The sequence below is a fragment of the Purpureocillium takamizusanense genome, chromosome 2, assembly GCF_022605165.1.
Source record: "Purpureocillium takamizusanense chromosome 2, complete sequence".
Classification (NCBI taxonomy): Eukaryota; Fungi; Ascomycota; class Sordariomycetes; order Hypocreales; family Ophiocordycipitaceae; genus Purpureocillium; species Purpureocillium takamizusanense.
Window position 1 is genome coordinate 4305285 of NC_063069.1, and position 18596 is coordinate 4323880.

Genomic DNA, 18596 nt, shown 5'->3' on the forward strand with positions numbered 1-18596 from the left:
CCGAGCGTTATATATGTCCCGTCTCGTGTAATACGTTCCACGATGCTTTTCTTGAACGATGCCACGGACATCGCGCGCCCGTATTCCGACTCGTCGGCTCATCGCTTCAATTGTTGCCTTGACGGAGTCGGTAAGTCTCCGATGGACTGGATGTGCAGAGAGACTCATAGAGCGGTCGTGGTTGTGTTGGCTGTGCTGAGGGTCGTCAAACGTCCTTAGAGTCCATATGTAGTCGTTCCCTTCCAGGGCCTCCGCAATAACCTTCCACTTGCAACCACACTTGCGCGACCGCCTTCGGCGGAGACCTGCGCCTCTCGGCATACGAGGCTCGCCATACCGGTCGCACTGAAACACATATCTTGTCTTCTTGGCTGGACCGCCAGAGCCATTGCATCTGACAACGCCAAATCCATTCTGCCTTGCGAACGCGTTGACCTGGGATTGAAGAGCATCGACCGACGCTGTGGCAGGGCCAGGAATTGGCGGGTTGGGGATAGGTATTGAGGTCGCTTGACTGGTAGACCCGGTGTCGGATAGGCCGTCCCATTCCCCGTATTCCTCTTGCTGCTGTCCTGGGGGCGGCGATATCGGCGTTGGCGAGGCCTCTAGTGGTGGGTTTAGGGCGCCCGCGGCACCCTGCCGCGGAGGAGGTCCCGGGCAATGTTGAGCCAGTTCAAGAGCAAGTGAAATGTCGAACTTGGCTTGCTCTTTGGCGAACTTCAAGGCGGACCGAAAACGGATCGTACTTCTCGTGTGTTGCTCGGCATCATCCGAAGCTGCCTGTTCCCGCAAGCGCTCTCTCTCCAGCCAGTCGGGGCCGGGAACTGCAGGGGTGAACAACTGTCGCGCGCCACGGCCGCGGAAACAGTCGTCAAGAAAGATTTGCGACCGCCGCAATTCCCAATAGGGCTCATCCACTCCACGGTTACCATGCGGTTCCGGAAGGCTACTGAAGTAGCTTTCTGGCCATGTCGCAAATAAATTGTACAGAGCGTTGTCGTCTCCATCGCCGTAGTGAAGCTCGGGGTCAAACAACGCAGGGGGCGGGATTACCGTGCTTGTCATATTGTTGCTGCAGGGGACGCTGAAGTGAAATTCCTGCTCGAAAGGAGGCCCTCACTCTATCTGCGACAGGGATGTAATTGCTACGATACAGATGGCAATGCCGATAGTATAACGCCGTATTTGAGCAGCTCATACAGATGGCTGGGAGAGGACATAGGAACGACACCCAGCCATCTACTGGAAGGGGCAAGACACATGGCAATGACAAAGGAATGTTGAACTACCAGATTTGGAGGGTCAGCCACACGGCCCCCCTAAGACGGCCCCCGTAGTAAAGTGGTTAGGCCCCCCAATCAATTGCCCTTTAAAAACGATAAACAATGTAAAATAGTATTCAAATAATTAGAAATTAACGTAGCAGACCAGTGTGCGGCGCTGACTGCAGGCGCTTCGCCACGGAGGTGAATCAGCGGTTCGAACTCGGCACTACTACTACTACGCCATCACTATTCATCGTCCTCGAGATATCTAGTCCTCAATTGGCCGAAACTACTGGCTTTAAGACTTTCAAACAGCGACTCCAAGTCGACAGGGGATGTATCCTTTTGATCCCACATTAGTCAAACCATTAGCGGCGTAAAGAACAACGAAGTCTAATGAATTATCGGGAGTATCTTGCTTTGTCTTTCAAAATAGTCCATGGTAGGGTCTTACGGCCTACTTTCCGTACTTGATGTCTCCATGTTGCTCATTACCATCAACTACGATCTTCTCTTGTTTCCATTCGTCGCCCCGGGCGAAACCCACCCATAAATCCTTCATTCTAGCTCCCAGAGTTTCCACGGCATGTCTGGATCGGGAACCGGACAACATAGGAGCATCCTTCCAAGCATCCCAGCTACCGAGGAGGAATGGAAGATCGAGGCAATGGGTAGATCTCAGAAGCCCAACAGATGGACGCCAACAGAACAGGAACAAAGTAGCCTTCCCTCCGACCGAAATATACTGCTTATGGAAGCGGTCTATTGGCCACTGAAAGACTTTGACAGTGATTATCCATTCCGCCAGCCACCTGATGAGTTTTCCAAAGAGGGGTGCTGCAAAGAAGAGCCTGAGTCTGTCACTCATCGACACGAAGGCCGTGCCTTCATGTTGGGTACAGCCAATAAGGAGAGGTACCCTTTGAGCGGCCAACTCGATCCGTCCAGGGACAAGCGCAGGATCGGGGAGGGGATGATGTCCCAGGGTCGGGCAGAACGCCATCCTTCCAGAAGGATAGGCCTTTGCAGCCGTCAGCAGCTCTGCCTCAACTGAAAGCAGTTCACTTGTTGTAGGCCGGGGGTCCTGGGCCAAACGCTCGGCGGCGATCCTGCCCAGCGCTTGCACCATCGGCCCACGGTTCGACGATCGAAGGCCCAACGGTGGGCTGTGAAGAATCGCCTTGTGAAAAAGGGACTCGGTGCCATCCGCAACAAGGAGACACCAAATGGAGTCCGCACCGGCGGACTGTCCGAAAAGCGTCACGTTGTCCGCGTCACCACCGAACGCAGAAATGCAACTCTGAACCCACTTAAGGGCCGCAATCTGGTCGAGTAACCCGAGATTTGCAGGTGCAAGCCCTGGGATGGGTTGGTAGCCCAGCAACCCGAGCCGATAAGAAACATTGACCACAACAACGCCTCTTTGGACCAACTCGGACGGCCGATAACAGTCCAGATCTGCACCGCCAGAAACGTATGCTCCTCCATGAAGAAATACCATGACGGGGCGCGCACTCCTGTCCTGCGTTGCACGCGCCAGAGTGTGGACAGATACGTGCAAGCAGTTCTCGTCTTGCTGCCGATGGTGCGTGATTGGTCCGGTCACGCCCTCCAGGCGTGAGGGCAATGATTGGGGAGGGACCGGCGAGGGTTTCGTGCAGTCCATGATGCCGTCCCAGTCTGCAAGAGGCACTGGAGCCTGAAAGCGGCGGGCTGAAGCATACCGTATCCCGCGGGCTCCAATCACGCCGTTGACGCAGGTGGCAGATATGCAGCCGCCAGGAAGTTTGATAAAAACATTCTCAGGTTCAGGCATAACGGAGAGTCTTGGTTCAATCGTGGGCAGATGTTTTCTAATAAAGATGCGATTCGGGTAATGATGTGTGGACAGGCGCAGGCAGCTGAGGGATTGCTTCTAAGAAGTTGAAGACGCTGTTTAAAGGAAGCATGAGAGGGCCAACATGGGCAAGGCGACTGACTAGCCGGGCTCCTCTCCAGTGTCTCGGCGACACTGCGCTAATCTACTCACAGTTCAATACACCGGTTATCCGCCCCGTCCAGCCACACATACAGACGTTGCTCATTCGTGGCCAGCCTGGCCGGATATGTCCGGAACTCGCCCCCAAGTTTTGGGCGTTATATCCTCAGCAGTTGAAGCACTCTCTGCCGAGTATGAGCCTGTGGATGTTAGTGTAGTCTCGTGCCGGTTGCGCTCAGCATGTGTTCGCCTGCTGCGCCAAAGTGTCAGACGGTAACAAACAGTTAGAGACCAGACATGCGTGTTGTGTGTCGTCATGTGAAGTGGGTCCATGTCCTGAGTGTGTCGATCACCTCTGCGCGCCCGGCCTCATGTCCCCACAGTACGAACTTTCGTTAGTGGTGACTCGTGAGAGTGGTGCGGCGTGCCTCTGTTTTGTCCTCGGCAGGAAATGATCACTCATCAATGCCGTCTTGCCTCGACGAAAATCGAGTCCGAACACCATCATGTGCCTCCATGTCCTATTCCAATGATTCTATGCGGCGGGCCAGTGTGGATAACAGACCGACCGTCTGACAGACCGATTGAGTCCGTCTGTCACACCGCAGACCGACAGACCGGCCATTCTCATCAGACCGACAGACCGGGCAGCCCGGTCGGTCTAGGGTGACCATCTTGACCATCTGCGATCCGCGACGTGTCAATGGTGCAGTAGAAAGTGTCGGTGAAGTTTGAAAGTGTTGTGTTTCCGGTCGAAAGGGTTCGTATGTTGCTGGGTTCAGAAGATGGCGCTGAGCGCGCGACTTCGGCGTAAGATAGTTGTGGGGACTGGCCATCGGTGTGCACTCGTGCGTTGACGAGGGCAGCACCAAGTCGAAGTTTACAGCCAGCCCAAGCAGGAACGGAGCGAACTTCATGGTAGTGGGCGAACAGGTTCTCTCACAGCGGCTGACATCGAGCGGCGGGGGGTTCTGCTCATGTACCGGCTCGTCGTTCGCGACCCCCGTCGCCGCCTCCATCGGCGCCCTGGTGCTGGCCTTCGCATCGCAGATCGTGTGCTACGCGAACTATGTGGAGGCCAGCGAGCATATCGACCCCAAGACTTTGCGCACCACTAACGGGATGATCAAGGTCCTGAAGGTCATTAGTACGCAACCCGAGTTTGGCGGCCACTGGTCTTTGAACACGCAGATGTTCTGGGCCTCTTACAAGCCCTATAGGGATGCCGAAAAGGATGAGGAGAAGGCCCGAGAGCACGCCTGGGGCCTGATAAAGGACGCGCTGCGTTCATAATGCCGGGCTAGAAACCACGTGGGCTCCCCGGGAAAGGGGCAGATCCAGAGCTGCAATGATATAAGCCGAGTTCTGTACCACACCCACAAGCATCGTCGTAATGCGCAAGAATTGTGCAATGTCGGATAGCTTAGTTTTACTTAACATTGGTGGATTTTGCAAGGGGGCTGGAAAATGGTGATTTGTATGGGATTTTGAAGGTAGCCACTCCCTATGGCTGGCTACTCGCTATGCACGCACGTTATTAGAGATGTACGTTAGGTCGCAATGTGCGAGGTGGAGGGCCTCAATATAACTTCTCATCAATTGACTGCATGCCAAGTATGGACTACGTGGACCTGATCGTCTGGCAAAAAGAGACCACCGGAAAATCCGAGAACATGTAGAAAGGCTAAGAACAATTGCAGCACGTGTGTCGAGTGCTTCTGGCGCCAAGCAGGGCCACAGAGCAACAGCATCTCAGCCGCTTGGTGGCCAGGGTTCCCATCCGGCGGCCTCCAAGTGGATTAGGAGCACCAGCACATTTCGTATGACGAGATCACCGAGGTGGGGTAACCCTGCTTTGGCAGTATCTCCCACCCGCAGCTTAATGACATGGCCAGCAACAGAGAAGAACCTTTATCTTCGCTGAAAACCCTTGTTGTTGTTGCTTTTTAAAAGGCAAAGAGGAGAAAACTGAGTTGCCTACCCTGGAAACCTGCAGTCGCAAATATGCCGCAGAAACCAGGGCATGTTGCCGGCAAGATGCTGTGGATGGTGCCGCGCTATGCTGAGCTTGAAGGCACCCTCATCCGGCTGGGCAGCATCCTCAGCGATCCGGAGAACCTCGAGACGAGCCTCAATCTAAACGCCATCCCCGCGATCCCCGCAGGTGCGCGCCGCGATGCCACCCCGCACGTGCGGCAGTATGTGCGCAGCGAAATGAAGAATAGCGACAGCGCGCTGGTCAAGGCCATGCCGAACCTGCCACTGCTGAGCGCGGGGCTGTCGGGCGACGTGAGGCGGACCGACACGGCTGAGACGACAATCTGCGCCATCGATGTCAAGGCCGAGGTGTTCATGCCGGACAAGGCCTTCATGCAGGAGGCGCTCAAGCACAAGGGCGTCATCGAACACGCCCGCAAGGGGTCGTTTGGGACGCGGCTCTATGTCATCGTCGGCGTGGCCACCGCCGGCGAGCTCACGGTCAAGGAGAAGCTAGGCAACGAGCGCCGGGCCGCCGCCCCGGGCCATTTGGCTGCACCGGGCGGCGCAGGCGAGGGCGAGGCAGGGTTCGAGCATCAGCGCCAGGGTGAGGTTGACTCGGAGCTCGAGGTGAAGAACTCGTGCGACTTCGCCTACCGTCTGCGCGAGTTCGTCTACACTCGCGTCCGCGGACTGCGGGACAAAGGCGACTATGGCGAGAACTCCATGTTCAGCAAAGCCAGCGCCAGCAGCGATTTCATCGGTGCCAGCGGCAAGCCCGCCGCCGCCGCCCAGAAGCAGGTCGAGGAGCTGCCCAAGTTCCTATTTTTCAAGCCGGACGATGCGGCTGCTCCTGGAATCATGACATTCGTGGTGTCCGCGGAAGCGGCGTGAAGGGCTCACTGCAGCAATCGGTCTGCTTGGCAGCTTGAAATGCTGGTGAATGGTTTCGTGTCAGCCTTGTCGCACGGCACTGACGCATAACAAGCCGATGACTGGGTAGGCCCCATGTGGATCGGGCAACGAAAGACTTTTGATTCGTATTTAATAGCTGACGCGGCGTCGAGTTTTCTATGGCTAGCGTCCCGTGCATTTCAGTGCCCTGGGCGTGGAAGACGAAGGAAAGAATCAACGCGTCATTTCCGATACCGAGTGTTGCCGCGACATCATTCAGAATGTATAGTAACAAAGTCGATTTCCCAGAGCCGGGCTTCCCTCTGATCCAGAGCAGGGCCCGGTCACAAGAAGCCCAGCGCGTATACACGTGGTGCTGAGATATCCACTGGCATGTCCCCGTTGCTTCGGCTTCGATGTCGTGAAGCCGACTGTCCATTCTCGGGAACGCCAACGAGCTCCAGCAATCGTGGGGTAGATTGATGGCTTCTTTTGTGCCTGTGTAGCTTGATGAGTTGCGAATATGCTATCGACGAAGCGGCCGTTCATATCAAAATACACCGGGCCGGAGAAGCTGGCACCAGGGAAGTGGTCACCACTGCCTGCACTCTCGTTCACGGTACTCGCATAAGCGCTGATATGATCCCCAGCACGGCGGTTGCTATCAAGCCTGTCGTTTTGTCGACCTGACCAAGCCGAGGCCGCTTCCGTGACGCGAAGTCCCCCTCCATCTCTCCTTCTGTTGTTCAAGGTCTAGTAGTTCGGGTCAGAACCACGGGGACCTTGTCTTCATCAAGAAAAGCACAGATACGCGACACGACACCGCCTCAACTGGTTGCTAAATGCAGTCAGAAGTCGTTATAAGGACATCGACAAAGCCCGCAGCACAACAGCTTCGCAGTTGTAGGAAAACGGAGATCACAATTGCGGCGTCGAGCACGGGAGAGACCACGGGAGGGACCACGGCATCTTCACGAAGATGGCTGGCCCTGTTTCAACTGACACTTATTCCACCTGGAAGCTTGGAATAGCCAGAGGATAAAGGGATCTTGATGGGGTCTGGCGTTCGACGTGGCACACGATGGCTCGGAGCGACGCTTCCTCTTCTCACCCAACGATGCCATGCGTGTACCTCGGCTTGCTAGTTGCCAGCATCCCTACAGGGGACATCTTCCAGAATAGCAAACAGAGGTCGATGTCTATTCGTGCTGGAAGGTGCTCAGTCGATAACAATAGGATCTTCCGCCGCGCCCGATCCACCATGAAAAATCGACTCTCTCCTTCTCAAGTCTTGAGCCCATTCATCACACGGTAAACACACATGAAAGTCAACTCGCCTGCTCCATGAACACCGCTTAGACAAGTCGACATGGACGACTGTCCCGTGCCGATCAGACACAGCTTTCGCAAGCCTGTTAGCGAGTCGTTTCGGACCATGAACCCGAAGGCTTGTGCCCAGAACGAGAAGGAAATCAGGCGCTGCGGCCACATCCTTGGCGATGATGCTTCCAATTGCCTCACCATCTCGATGTTCCCCGTCTAGCAACACAATATCTGGCAGGAGGTGACCGATATGGCTGCGCCTTTTCCCAGCACCTACTCTTGCCTGGCAAACGGCGGCGCAGGACGGGCACGACACAGCATCTCCAGCTGTGATGAACGCGTCATACTCGGCCCAATTACTAAACAGGCCGCAGCAAGAAGGGCAGCGAAGGTGACGCAGGGAGCCGTGAAGCGGGATACAGTTGTATCCGGGGTCGACGCCGACGGACAGTCCTACTTTTTCCTCGAGCATATAGATATTCTGCGTGTAGCACCGCAGAAGTTGGCCTCGGATGCGCAAAGTGTCGAGCAGGCTATGTGTCTGCGTCGGTCTCGCGATGAGGGCTTTCTGACGAAGTTCCAATGCGAACTTGAGCAGACGAGCACGCCCTTCCGGGGACCGCGCAGCGCCTTCGGTAAAGACCTCCCCATTTCTATAGAGGCCACTGTTCGACCGGTAGTCCTGGGTCAGTCAGTCACGTCCCAACCTTTCCGACTGCATGCCTACCGGAATCTGTGCGGCTGTACTGATGCCGGCACCCATCAGAACGACGACCTTTCTCGCTCGAGCGAGACACGCGGCAACACTCTGGAGACCATGTTCGTCGCTAAGTGCGTGTATCGTTTGGTGCATCGTCGCTAGAGTTCTTCCGGTCGCCTGACGTATCTGGGCAGTGTTTTGATAGCGATGGGGAAGGACCCAGAACAGTGAAGGAGGAGAATTTCGAGGAGGGGTCGCCGGGCGCCCGCCAGACTTTATACCTGGCGATCAGGCTGCCCGATGGCGCGTCACCTGCGTCGGACGAGGGGTGCCCTGCCACTTCATGCCGGGCCAAGAGCCAGCCCGGAGGGCGCGTCTCCAGCAACCTAGCCACAGGCGGACTTGACAGGTGCGTCTCCAAAGGCACACACAGTGAGAGCGACACGAAGAGCTCATTGGCGTGTCAACTCTGGCTGCCGTCAAGGGAGACACTCCTTGCACAGTGACCCAACCATCAGCGAGCGGACATACCGAGGAGCATATGCGTTGGGTTGTATGTATTCCCCTTCCACCAGTGCCGAATGCCGACTGACACACGCCGTCCTCTCATCCACCCTGGATTGCGGTGATACTTGCTGACTACGACGGGACGACATGACCGTGCAGCTCGCTGAATCGCTTCTCTGTCCAGTCGAACACGTTGTCGTGCTTGAACCCGCGGGCCATAAACAGGCGATCAAAGAGCCGACGAAGGTATGCATAGTCTGGCCTGTCTTCGAAGCCCAATGAGCGAACATAATCAAGATATGTGGCAAACTCTTCTGGTAACCCCTCGCATAAGGTGTTTGTTGTGATATCCGTCTTGATCTCTTTGATCAAATTGTTCTTCTCTTCCTCTTTCACTGCTTTACGGCCTTGCCAGGGCAGGGAACCACGAATGAAGTACAAGAGGACATATCCAAGTGACTCCAAGTCATCACCCCAGGACTGTTCTGAGAAATGATGGTAAGAACTTGAGCAGGCTGGAGTCTGCTGGAGACTTACTACGTCTGTTGTGGTTGTTGATGCTGGCATATCGAAGCGTGCGGCCGTGACTGTGCCCCTCCGAAGCCAGGCCAGAGAACTCCTGGGCTAGACCAAAGTCAATCGCATATATTATGTTGCCGCGCCGCCCGAGTCCCATGAGAAAATTATCCGGCTTGATGTCATGATGCAAGTAGTGCTTGTCATGGATGTACTGGATCCGCGAGATGGCCTGGTCAGCGATAAGAAGGACTGTTTTGAGCGAGAACTGCCGGTCGCAGAAGTTGAACAAGTCTTCGAGTGAGGGCCCGAGAAGCTCCTGGACCAACACATAGAAGTCATCCTGCTGGCCGTACCAAAGAACCCGCGGTATTCCCGGCCCTCCTGCGAGTGCTCTGTAGATGCTTGCTTCGTCTTCGAGGATTCTGGGGTCATCTCTTATGTGCACAAGCTTCATCGCCACCTCTTCACCTGACTTGATGTCACAGCCTAGCTGAGTTAGTACGCACCGTGATAACGAGCCTGTGGGGCGTACCGTCATAGACGAGACCGAACCCGCCCTCGCCAAGTTTGGACTTGACCCGGTACCTGCCATTGACTATTATAGGCTGTGTGCAATCAGAACTGGACTCCGCACGTTCTTTGTTTCGGGCTGTGCTTCATACCTTCATCCTGCCGCTTTCGCCGGCCACAGGCGGCTTCTCTGGATGGGAGTCAACGGTGGAGCTTTTGGAGTCGGGCGGGAACGGGATGTGCCGGCGGGTCGGTCCACTATTTATCCGGCGCCGCCCATGCCACGAGCTGCTGCCCCGCGTAGCCGCGCGTTCTTGGGGTACACCACGTGTAGCAGTCCTCCTCCCCGGTACACAGTCGGTCCAACATTAGGTACAAGTGCCACCTGCGGTTGCTTCCCACGATGGTGCGGCTCATGAGACGATAACACCCACCTTCGTGCAGGCCGGGCGGCTAACGGTTGGCCTGCAGCTGTCTGAGTTACGGATCACTCTAACTTCGCGTCGAGGCGATCGGGCAGACAGCGCGTTCCGACCCAATCATTGTCCTCTCACATGACGGCCCCGGCGCATGTTAAAACGAGGCCGTCTGTCCCGACCACGGCCTACCGATGGCTCAAATTAATCCCACTTCTGCACGGAATTCGCCCATGGCGAGCGCGTGCAAGCGCAAGCGGCTCACAGACCTTCCCACCGAAGCCAGCCCTCCGGCGAAGAGGTGCAAGTTCACGAGAAGGCACAGAGCGACTCCGTTTGCCCCGTCATTTTGGGACAATCTCTCGAAGGTGTCCCTTACGTCTCTTGCCCTGCGAGAAGTTGACCGGCGGAACGAAGCGCGGCAATATTTGCCGATTCCTGCAGCCTCCGGCGACGTGGTTTCCAAGGACATCGCCCGCTTCGCAAGACACGGCGGGCCCGATCTTCGCAATCTCCGAGGAGTAGGTTCTCATTGTCTGCCTCAAGCGTGATCTAACAAGTTCTAGTTCCAAGCATCGCAAACCATTGCGGCTATGTCATCAACTTCGTCATCTACGAACCCCCGCAGTCGACGGACGCAGTCAACGGGAGCGACTAGCGTCACGTCAAGAAGCAGAAAATCGTCCGCGTACGATAAGAACTTCGAAGCACACCTCGCCGATAATGGTGTGTACATGAACAGTCGGAGATCGAAACCAAACAACGTGAAGGATATCCAGAGAGAACTGGCCAAAGAAAGAGCATCATTGTCCCCATCCAAGTTTTCCGATGGAGCTTTTGAAACTTTCCAGCGGCAAAATGATGATGCGGTCTTCGAGTCTGATGTTATGGCGACATTAGTACCTCGACTATGCGGCACATCGGGCATTCACAGCAAACAGAACGTCCTGTTTACAGAGCTGAAGCCCATCATGGACAACAGCGCGGTGAAGCCGAAGCCGGATTTTTTCGACGGAGCTCGCCTGGAAGACCTCAACAAGCAACTCAGGGAGGATGAGGTTATTCGGTCAACGGCTGTCCCTAGCAAGCATCCCCGCGTCCCTGTGGTGCCGAACTTCTTCCTTGAGGCCAAGGGACCAGACGGTAACGCGGCTGTGGCCCAGAGGCAGGCGTGTTACAACGGAGCGTATGGCGCCAAGGCCGTGCGCCGCTTGCAAAATTATGGGCAGACCGAGCCAGTCTATGACAGCAGTGCGTACACAATCAGCTCGACTTACCATGCCGGGACCGGCACGCTCCAGCTTTACTCGCATCATATCACGGCGCCAAGCGCTGCTGAAGAGCGGCCAGAGTATCATATGACGCAGCTTAAAGCATACGCGTTGACAAGCGATCGTGAGACCTTCGTGGCAGGGGCTACTGCTTTCAGGAACGCCCGGGAATTGGCCAAACGTTATCGCGACACCTTCATTCAGACCGCGAATATGAGGACAGCTCCGGCGAGTACAATGGACCCTGCTGGTGTCATCGTGTCTTGCGAAGAGACCTCGACATTCGCGCAGCACGAAATTTTCGAATCAGAGGATCCGTCCGAGTACGGTGCCTGGCAGGATGCCGACAATGCGCTTCAGGAGTTAATCGCCGAGGGCGAAGCCGAGGCAACTGTCATGTCCCGGTCCCTGCCGGCGGAAGAAGACTCCCAGTACTTAAGCCAGGAATCGGGCCCATTGGAGAACGACGACCCGTCTTTGAGTTTTGCATCCAGTTTCACCTCGTTCGACATTGAAGCTCTACGCTCTAAGCGTCCCAGGCAGTCACTAAGTCCGCCTACGAAGACCAAGAGGACTTTCCCTTCGACGATGGGGCAAGATGCCAACTCGGACCCAGTCAAGCCGTCTCCGGGTTCTACAACATCGACGTCATCCTCGAGTGGGAAGAGGCAGGGAGAGCGGCGGCGACTGCGATGATATGTACAGGTACGACGATTGAGTTGAGAACTGGATGGGGTCCTCTTCCTCAACGTCGCAGCGTGCACCTAGGCGGCGGTGGATCTATTCTTTGGTCATGCTTATGTCTCAACATTGGGTGGGCAGAGGGAAGGTTGACTTCGCAAGCATTGCCGAGAGTATGGCAGAGACGTGGCGGCTGGGGATCACACACAAGGGTGCGACCTGGGAAGTTGGTACGTAGCAGACTTTACTCCGCTATCAGCTTAGACACAATCGCACTGCGATCACACTGCAAATAAGCCTATTCTGTCGTTCCGCCGCGGGACCCTGTCTAATCGTAGATAGAGAAGCCTTTTGGGTTGAACAGATGGGGCTTTGTGCGGTGACTGCGGGAGGGTGCAGGCAGACGGAACAGTGTCTGTAACCGCCCGGCAGCTTGCCGATCGGAGCCAAATTTAGAACATCATTCTGTTTGGAAGGAGATGGCTGCAGATGTGACCAGTGCTTAGACACGTGCAACCAACCATAGCCCTCGTCCAGCCGCTGCATGCGCCACTTGGGAGAACCCCGCGTTGCCTCAAGTACCGCTTCAACCCTCGTTTGACTTGGCTAAGCCAACGCCTTCTCGTACTAGTTCCCATCGCCCTCTTTTGCTTAAGTGTATCACAGCCAAGGGCTTGACGACGCCAAGCGTCATGGCTGCCAGTGAACTGGAGCGGTTCCATTGCGGGTATTGTTCAGCCGACTTTCCGTCTAAGGTGTTGCTCGAGAGACATATCGACTTCTTTCGGGTATGAAACCGCAGTGATAAGCGATGAATAGACTCTAACTATCCGCAGAAGAGAGGCGAGGAGGCGGAGGAATGCCGCGCTCACGCAAGCAACGGCGAGTTGGTGATGGAAACAGAGGATATGGAGCCCTCATTCCTCTTATATCCGCACGTCGAATGTCCATCACCAAATTGCCGGAAGGGATCTTCGGAGAACGGCATAATCGTTCGGACACATTTCCTCGTGCGTGAGTATCATGTGCCTCAACGTGAAGTCTCCTTCTCCTACATTCTAATACGATGAAGATATTGACTGCGACGAGATATGCCTGGATTGTCACAAGCACGTTTCTACCAACGCATATCAGTTCTTCAGGCATGCAATCAAATGCCGGGGCAAGACACCGGAGAGACAACGCTACATTCTTGACGTCAAAAAGTCCCTCTCTGTACGCCGGGATAAACAACTACTCAATATGTTACAACATGATCCAAAGGCAGTTTATAGCCGAAGGCTGAGCAAACGTAAACACCTCGAAGGCGAACAGTCCTCCTCCACACGGCAACTTCGAGACGGACCGAAACGAAACGGGGAGAGGGAGATCAACGGCAGACAAGATACGGAAGAACAGCATGCGGCAGCCACATTGTCATCGCCAGCGGCTGAACCCACTGGCACAATCGCAACAGAGGCGCCAGTGATCAGCGATGCTGCAGTCATACACAGAAACAAGGCCAGCGATCCGACAACCCATGCACGTGCCGCACAGCTTCAGCCGTCCGATGAACCGCAACGATGGATGCGATCAAAGATATTGGCACACATGGAGTCCAAGCTTGGGAGACTGGATGATCGCGCGCAGGATTACGTTCAACAACTAACCCCACAACAGCTTCAAGATTTGTTCAACGTCATTTACAACGATATGGGATTGCTCTATCGTGATTTAGAGAAAGCCGTCTCAGAGATCCTGCTCTGTCTGTACAGCTCGAGGACCTACCGCGCGGAACGTGACATGCAAACTACTCGATCCTCATGCATGACTGTCGACGTCGACTTGAAAGGAGACTATGAAGTCAAGATCAAAGTGGGAAGAGTGCATGGTTTGCTTTTTATCAGACAGTATAACATCCTGATGCATTGTCTGTTTGCAGTGGAAGAGCTACAGTCCGAAGTAGGCCCAACCACAATTTTTCGAGAATGAGAACAGACTAGCCAGCGTTCTTGAATTTAAATCGCATCCGTTATGATGATGGCTGCGCCATAGAGAAGCTCGATGCGCCATCCTGTTTCGACGATCCCAGACATCTGGCCAGATCCTGGAGCCCAGTATCCCCATTTTAATTTTTCACCGTCGAACACAAGAACGGTCGGCCGTCGAATTTCCAGGTTGATTCTGCTCGTAACAGTGATGTTGTCTGGAGCGTCTTGATAAAGTGCGCCTCGGTCAATTTCGCGGCTGTTCTGGCCGTAAGTCAGCACCGAGCGATTGGAGCATGTCGCAGTACCCACTTTACTCATGTCGCAAGTGCCTCTCGCAGTGATTCGGTTCGTAACCGCTGCGCATACGATAAGACAGTACAATATACAGTCCTCAAGGTTGCTTGATTCGAAAAGGGTGAACTCGATAAGAAATGCTGGAAGGTCCGCGTTGCATTGTCATGATGTTGCGAGGTTATGCTATGGTTGGGCTTAGATGTACGGAATATTAGCGCAGCCTGACTCCCGTCATGTGATGCCCCGCTTGATTCAAACCCCGCTTTCATGTACTAACTCCGCCGGCTGTGACATCAAGTCAGGTGAAGAGGTGGCCATAAAGCTTGTGCACATAAGAGCCGACCGCAGAATCCTCGAAGACGAAGCAAGCATTCATAGAGCACTTGCAGGAGGGCCCAGAATACCGCGGGTTCTTTTTTCGTTCGATCGGGCCGCGGGCGCTCACCCCTGTCGCTCAGTGTCGCAGAAAGAGGGGTTGATCCTGGCGCTTGAGGCCCGAACAGCTCGGTCGCGGCGCTGTATTGTGACAGCGAACAACCAATGGGCTTCCAGCGCCACCGTTGTCGAGCCAAGCTCTGTGTTCGGTCATTGGAACACCTTCCCACCGAGCAAGTTCCTGGGCTTCACGGTTTCTGAACGTGCTGGCCGACAGACTTCGTGGGCCTGGCAGCATGGCTTCGACATTCAAGCGCGCGATTTTCCCACGGAGAGAAAATGGGTTGCAGGCCTTGCCTCCAAATGCCGAAGCCCAAGACCACGGACTTTTCTGCCTTCGGTACCCAAAACATCGGGAAGCATCTGTACAGGGAGCATAGACTCGTAGATGAGTCCCGAAAAAGACAACCTGCGGTCGGAACAGGACCGAAAGACAAGACGCCTCCGAGAAATATTGTCCATGCTATATCTCGACACCTCCAACCCAAAAGAGCAGTCCATCGCCAACTGTCTCATCCAGCGCTCCGACAGGGACCGCTTTCAGAGACTGCTTCTCGCATGGGTGTTCGATGCTAACATCTCCTTTCGCCAGCCCGAGCACTGGCGGCTCCGACGCGTATTCGAGTACCTCAATCCATCGGTTGCAGCGACAAATGCGCACATTTCCCATAATACGTCCCGGAAGCGCATCGTCGACCTCCACCTCCGATATGAATCGCAGATAATTGACCCCTAAGGACCGCCCCAGGTCAAATCCACATTGCCTTTGATGGCTGGTGATCAAGAAACAGGCACGCTCTATACGGGTTCGTCTGCTTCTATGTTGACTGTGATGGGTCGCCGTCGAAGCAAGTCCTTGCCTTACCGGAGCTGAAGGTGTCGCCTCCGCGGACAACATCGCGGCACAGATTTTGGAGATTTTAGAGGGCTACGAAATCCGCGACAGGGTTGGCTATATCACGCTAGACAACGCCGCGAACATGGACACGGCCGCGAGGGATTTTGCAGAAGCATTGGACTTGCATCCGAAGAAGCGGCTCGTGCGATGCTTCGGCCATGTGCTCAGCCTGGTGGTCAGGGCCCTCTTATTCAGACATAAGGCGGAAGATTTCGAGGCCGAGGTTGAGGGGGAGCCTGGCTTTGATGCTTCTCAGCATGAAGTCTGGCGGGAAAAGGGCCCCATTGCCAAACTCCACAACCTGGTCCACTGGATTCAATCCAGTGGATTGATCGGTCCGACAGGCTGACCTACAGGCTTCGCGCTCTTCAAGAAGAGTTCTTTCAACGGTCTGATAGCCCGAACACTCGAGCAAAGAATCCTTTGGACGTCATCCGCGACAACCAGACCCGCTGGCTGTCAACGTTCTACATGATCCGGCGGGGTCTCAAACTGCGTCCGTTTCTCGAGGACCTCGTCGGGAAGACCACGATTGAGTTCAATCGGGAACGCCGCCATGGTATGAGACGGAGAGACGAAATTCCGTTATGTCTTCGCGAAGAAAGTCTTCTTAGTGAGAACGACTGGCTGGTTATCGAGTTGACGGGAAAGGTGCTCGTCGACTTTAAAGAGGCACTCCGAATGCTCGAGGGCGACAGAAGCCGCTTGGTTTATCTGGGCAGCTCTATAGCGCGGTATATGGCTGGGTGTCTCATAAGGCATTGCGGCTGGTCGAGGGGCAAAGAAAGCGACTCCAAGGCGACGGCAATCTCCCTCGATGTACTGGTTTCTTTACTAAGACTTACGGTCTCCCTTGCGCACATACGCTTCAGTCTTTGGTGGAGCAAGAGCGCCCGTTGCTACTACATGACTTCCACATACATTGGCGACTTTTCCGGGGCAGTCAGACGCCTCAGTTCATCATAGAGCCTCGTCGACAGTTCGACCAGCTCGGCAACAACTCCACGATACCACAGTCATCTAGTCGGCGTGAGCCTTCAGCATTTGAGGCAGCCGAAGCAGCCTTACAGCCTAAGGCGCCGCCAAGATGCAGCAAATGCCACGAGTTGGGCCACACTATGAGATCTAAGGTCTGCCCCTTGCGCTACTCTGACCTCTTAGAACAAGCAGGGGCAAGAGGTGCCGCGATCGCTAAGACCGTAGAGACCGCAACAATCGCAGAGACTGCGATGATCGCAGAGGCTGCAGCAATCGCAACCGCGACAATCGCAGAGACTGTAGCAAGTGAAGGTGGTGCTGCAGAGATTATAGTAGTCACCGAGCCTGCAACGGCCGCAGAGACAGAGCGGCTACACCCCCATGATCCACGAGCAATATATCAGAGGTATATCAAGGCAAGAGATGCTTGGTATAAAGCCCAGCCTCGAGGCAGCATCAAGACGAACCAGGCGTATCGAAGGGCCAATTGCCTGCCTCTCCGCTATGGCAAAACCGAATTTGGTTGGTGTCTCGAACGGACGCAAATGGGAAAGCGATGTTATACTGCTGACGGATTCAGAGAATGGACGGAAGAGATTATGGCGTACCTAGACAGGGATCGGGCAGAGCAAGAGCGTATTGATGCTCAGGTAGCTGAAGAAATAGTGGTGCAGCCCTTTTCGAGTAGACGGGGCACGGCCGCAATCTGGGCAGATTGTGAGCGAGATATGGAGGAGCAGCAAACATTATATTCGTGTAAATAGCTTCATTCATATCGTTCGGCTCGTGGTCGGTCAATTTTTTGCAGTCACCTGCGCAGTCAAAATTGTGCAGTCACGTTGCCTATGGCTGTTGGTAGCCCTACGCGTTTCGACTGGCAGCCGTACGGAGCGGTTCAGCGCTTACATCAGCGGCACGGGATGCCTGTATGGGCTCCCGGCGAACTTGCCTTTCGTGGGTAAGCGGTAGCTGGAAGAGGCATGGTTCCATTCACGCAAGGAAGGGTGAAAGCTGGGACCGCCGCGTGCCACCCTCGCCGCCCCGCGCCTCATTGGGGTCTGAGGGCGCACACATGTATACACATGTGTGACAAGAAGCAGAACTGTACCGACTTCCTGCGCCCACCCGCTTACGGCCCTTGATGAGATGCAACGCACAGGGGGCTGCCTCCGCGTCACAGAGGCGGGCTTGCCTCCACGTCACAGAGGGGGCTTGCCTCGGCGATGCAGAGGCGGGCTTGCCTCCACGTCACAGAGGGGGCTTGCCTCGGCGATGCAGAGGCAGACTTGGCCTCGGAAACACATAAGAAAAGGTGCCTTCGCGACACGGAAGCAATACAGCTATATTGTGTCATCCGCGACTAATCAGAGTCAGAGTCACCTTCGCGACATGGAGGGGACCTTGCCTCCTCAGCGCTGAGCCGTGACCTGTCTCGACTCTGAAGCGATTCCACACGACGACGAAGGGTGGCTCCCGTTATGGTGTGGTGCACCGTGTTAGGCTGACGCTGTCGAGTGTCTCGCACACCAACCACTGCATCCCATCAACTAGGTTGAGTGCCAGGAATAAGGGTAAGGTGCGTGGTAATACCATGTAGTCGCTGTCGGGCCTCACCGGTCATCACTCCCTTTCTTCCTGGGGACCGTTCTAAGTGTCTCTGAACTCTCTGCTACGTATGACGAGCTGCTGTGACTGAGAAATGAGGGAAGATGGTTGACTACGGAATGCTCAATTTGGGTCATGGGTGGTCAATGATATCATTAATTGCGTCAATAATTTTACCAACCCAAATCCTTTGCGACTAAGCTTCATCACACCTGCCATCTGTCTGAGTTCCACTTAGTCTAAGTACTGCCTTGTGGAGTGCTGTCCGACTGCGCATTGTCCGGCTGGTCATAATCTGGCCGAGAGTCAGATGGCGGATCGCCGTCTCTCTCGCTTCCACCCGTCAGACCGTTTGTCTGGCGGTTGGTGTCCCCA

General features: G+C 55.1%; 5 protein-coding genes across 7 annotated transcripts; 4 read left to right on the forward strand and 1 right to left on the reverse strand.

The window, feature by feature from the left end:
* Positions 1–4158: 4158 nt before the first annotated feature.
* JDV02_003085 (uncharacterized protein) lies at positions 4159–4536 on the forward strand (the record flags this gene model as incomplete). Its single annotated transcript, XM_047984176.1, has 1 exon — positions 4159–4536. One exon carries the CDS (start codon positions 4159–4161, stop codon positions 4534–4536), a length of 378 nt encoding a protein of 125 aa, XP_047840150.1.
* A 572-nt stretch (positions 4537–5108) lies between these two features.
* On the forward strand, positions 5109–6949 carry JDV02_003086 (uncharacterized protein). The gene is made up of 2 exons (XM_047984177.1): positions 5109–6397; positions 6452–6949. Exon 1 carries the CDS (start codon positions 5248–5250, stop codon positions 6112–6114), a length of 867 nt encoding a protein of 288 aa, XP_047840151.1. The 5' UTR covers positions 5109–5247; the 3' UTR covers positions 6115–6397; positions 6452–6949.
* Positions 6950–8776: 1827 nt separating this feature from the next.
* JDV02_003087 (Non-specific serine/threonine protein kinase) lies at positions 8777–9831 on the reverse strand (the record flags this gene model as incomplete). Its single annotated transcript, XM_047984178.1, has 4 exons — positions 8777–9129; positions 9182–9649; positions 9696–9768; positions 9826–9831. 4 exons carry the CDS (start codon positions 9829–9831, stop codon positions 8777–8779), a joined length of 900 nt encoding a protein of 299 aa, XP_047840152.1.
* A 176-nt stretch (positions 9832–10007) lies between these two features.
* On the forward strand, positions 10008–12447 carry JDV02_003088 (uncharacterized protein). Of its 2 annotated transcripts, XM_047984180.1 has the most exons (2): positions 10008–10610; positions 10656–12447. In XM_047984180.1, exons 1-2 carry the CDS (start codon positions 10284–10286, stop codon positions 12054–12056), a joined length of 1728 nt encoding a protein of 575 aa, XP_047840154.1. In that variant the 5' UTR covers positions 10008–10283; the 3' UTR covers positions 12057–12447. The 2 variants fall into 2 exon arrangements, with proteins under 2 accessions (XP_047840154.1, XP_047840153.1); XM_047984179.1 differs by having other exon boundaries at positions 10008–12447.
* A 178-nt stretch (positions 12448–12625) lies between these two features.
* On the forward strand, positions 12626–14049 carry JDV02_003089 (uncharacterized protein). Of its 2 annotated transcripts, none has more exons than XM_047984182.1 (3): positions 12626–12829; positions 12878–13055; positions 13114–14049. In XM_047984182.1, exons 1-3 carry the CDS (start codon positions 12734–12736, stop codon positions 14010–14012), a joined length of 1173 nt encoding a protein of 390 aa, XP_047840156.1. In that variant the 5' UTR covers positions 12626–12733; the 3' UTR covers positions 14013–14049. The 2 variants fall into 2 exon arrangements, with proteins under 2 accessions (XP_047840156.1, XP_047840155.1); XM_047984181.1 differs by having other exon boundaries at positions 13131–14049.
* The last annotated feature ends 4547 nt before the right edge of the window (positions 14050–18596 follow it).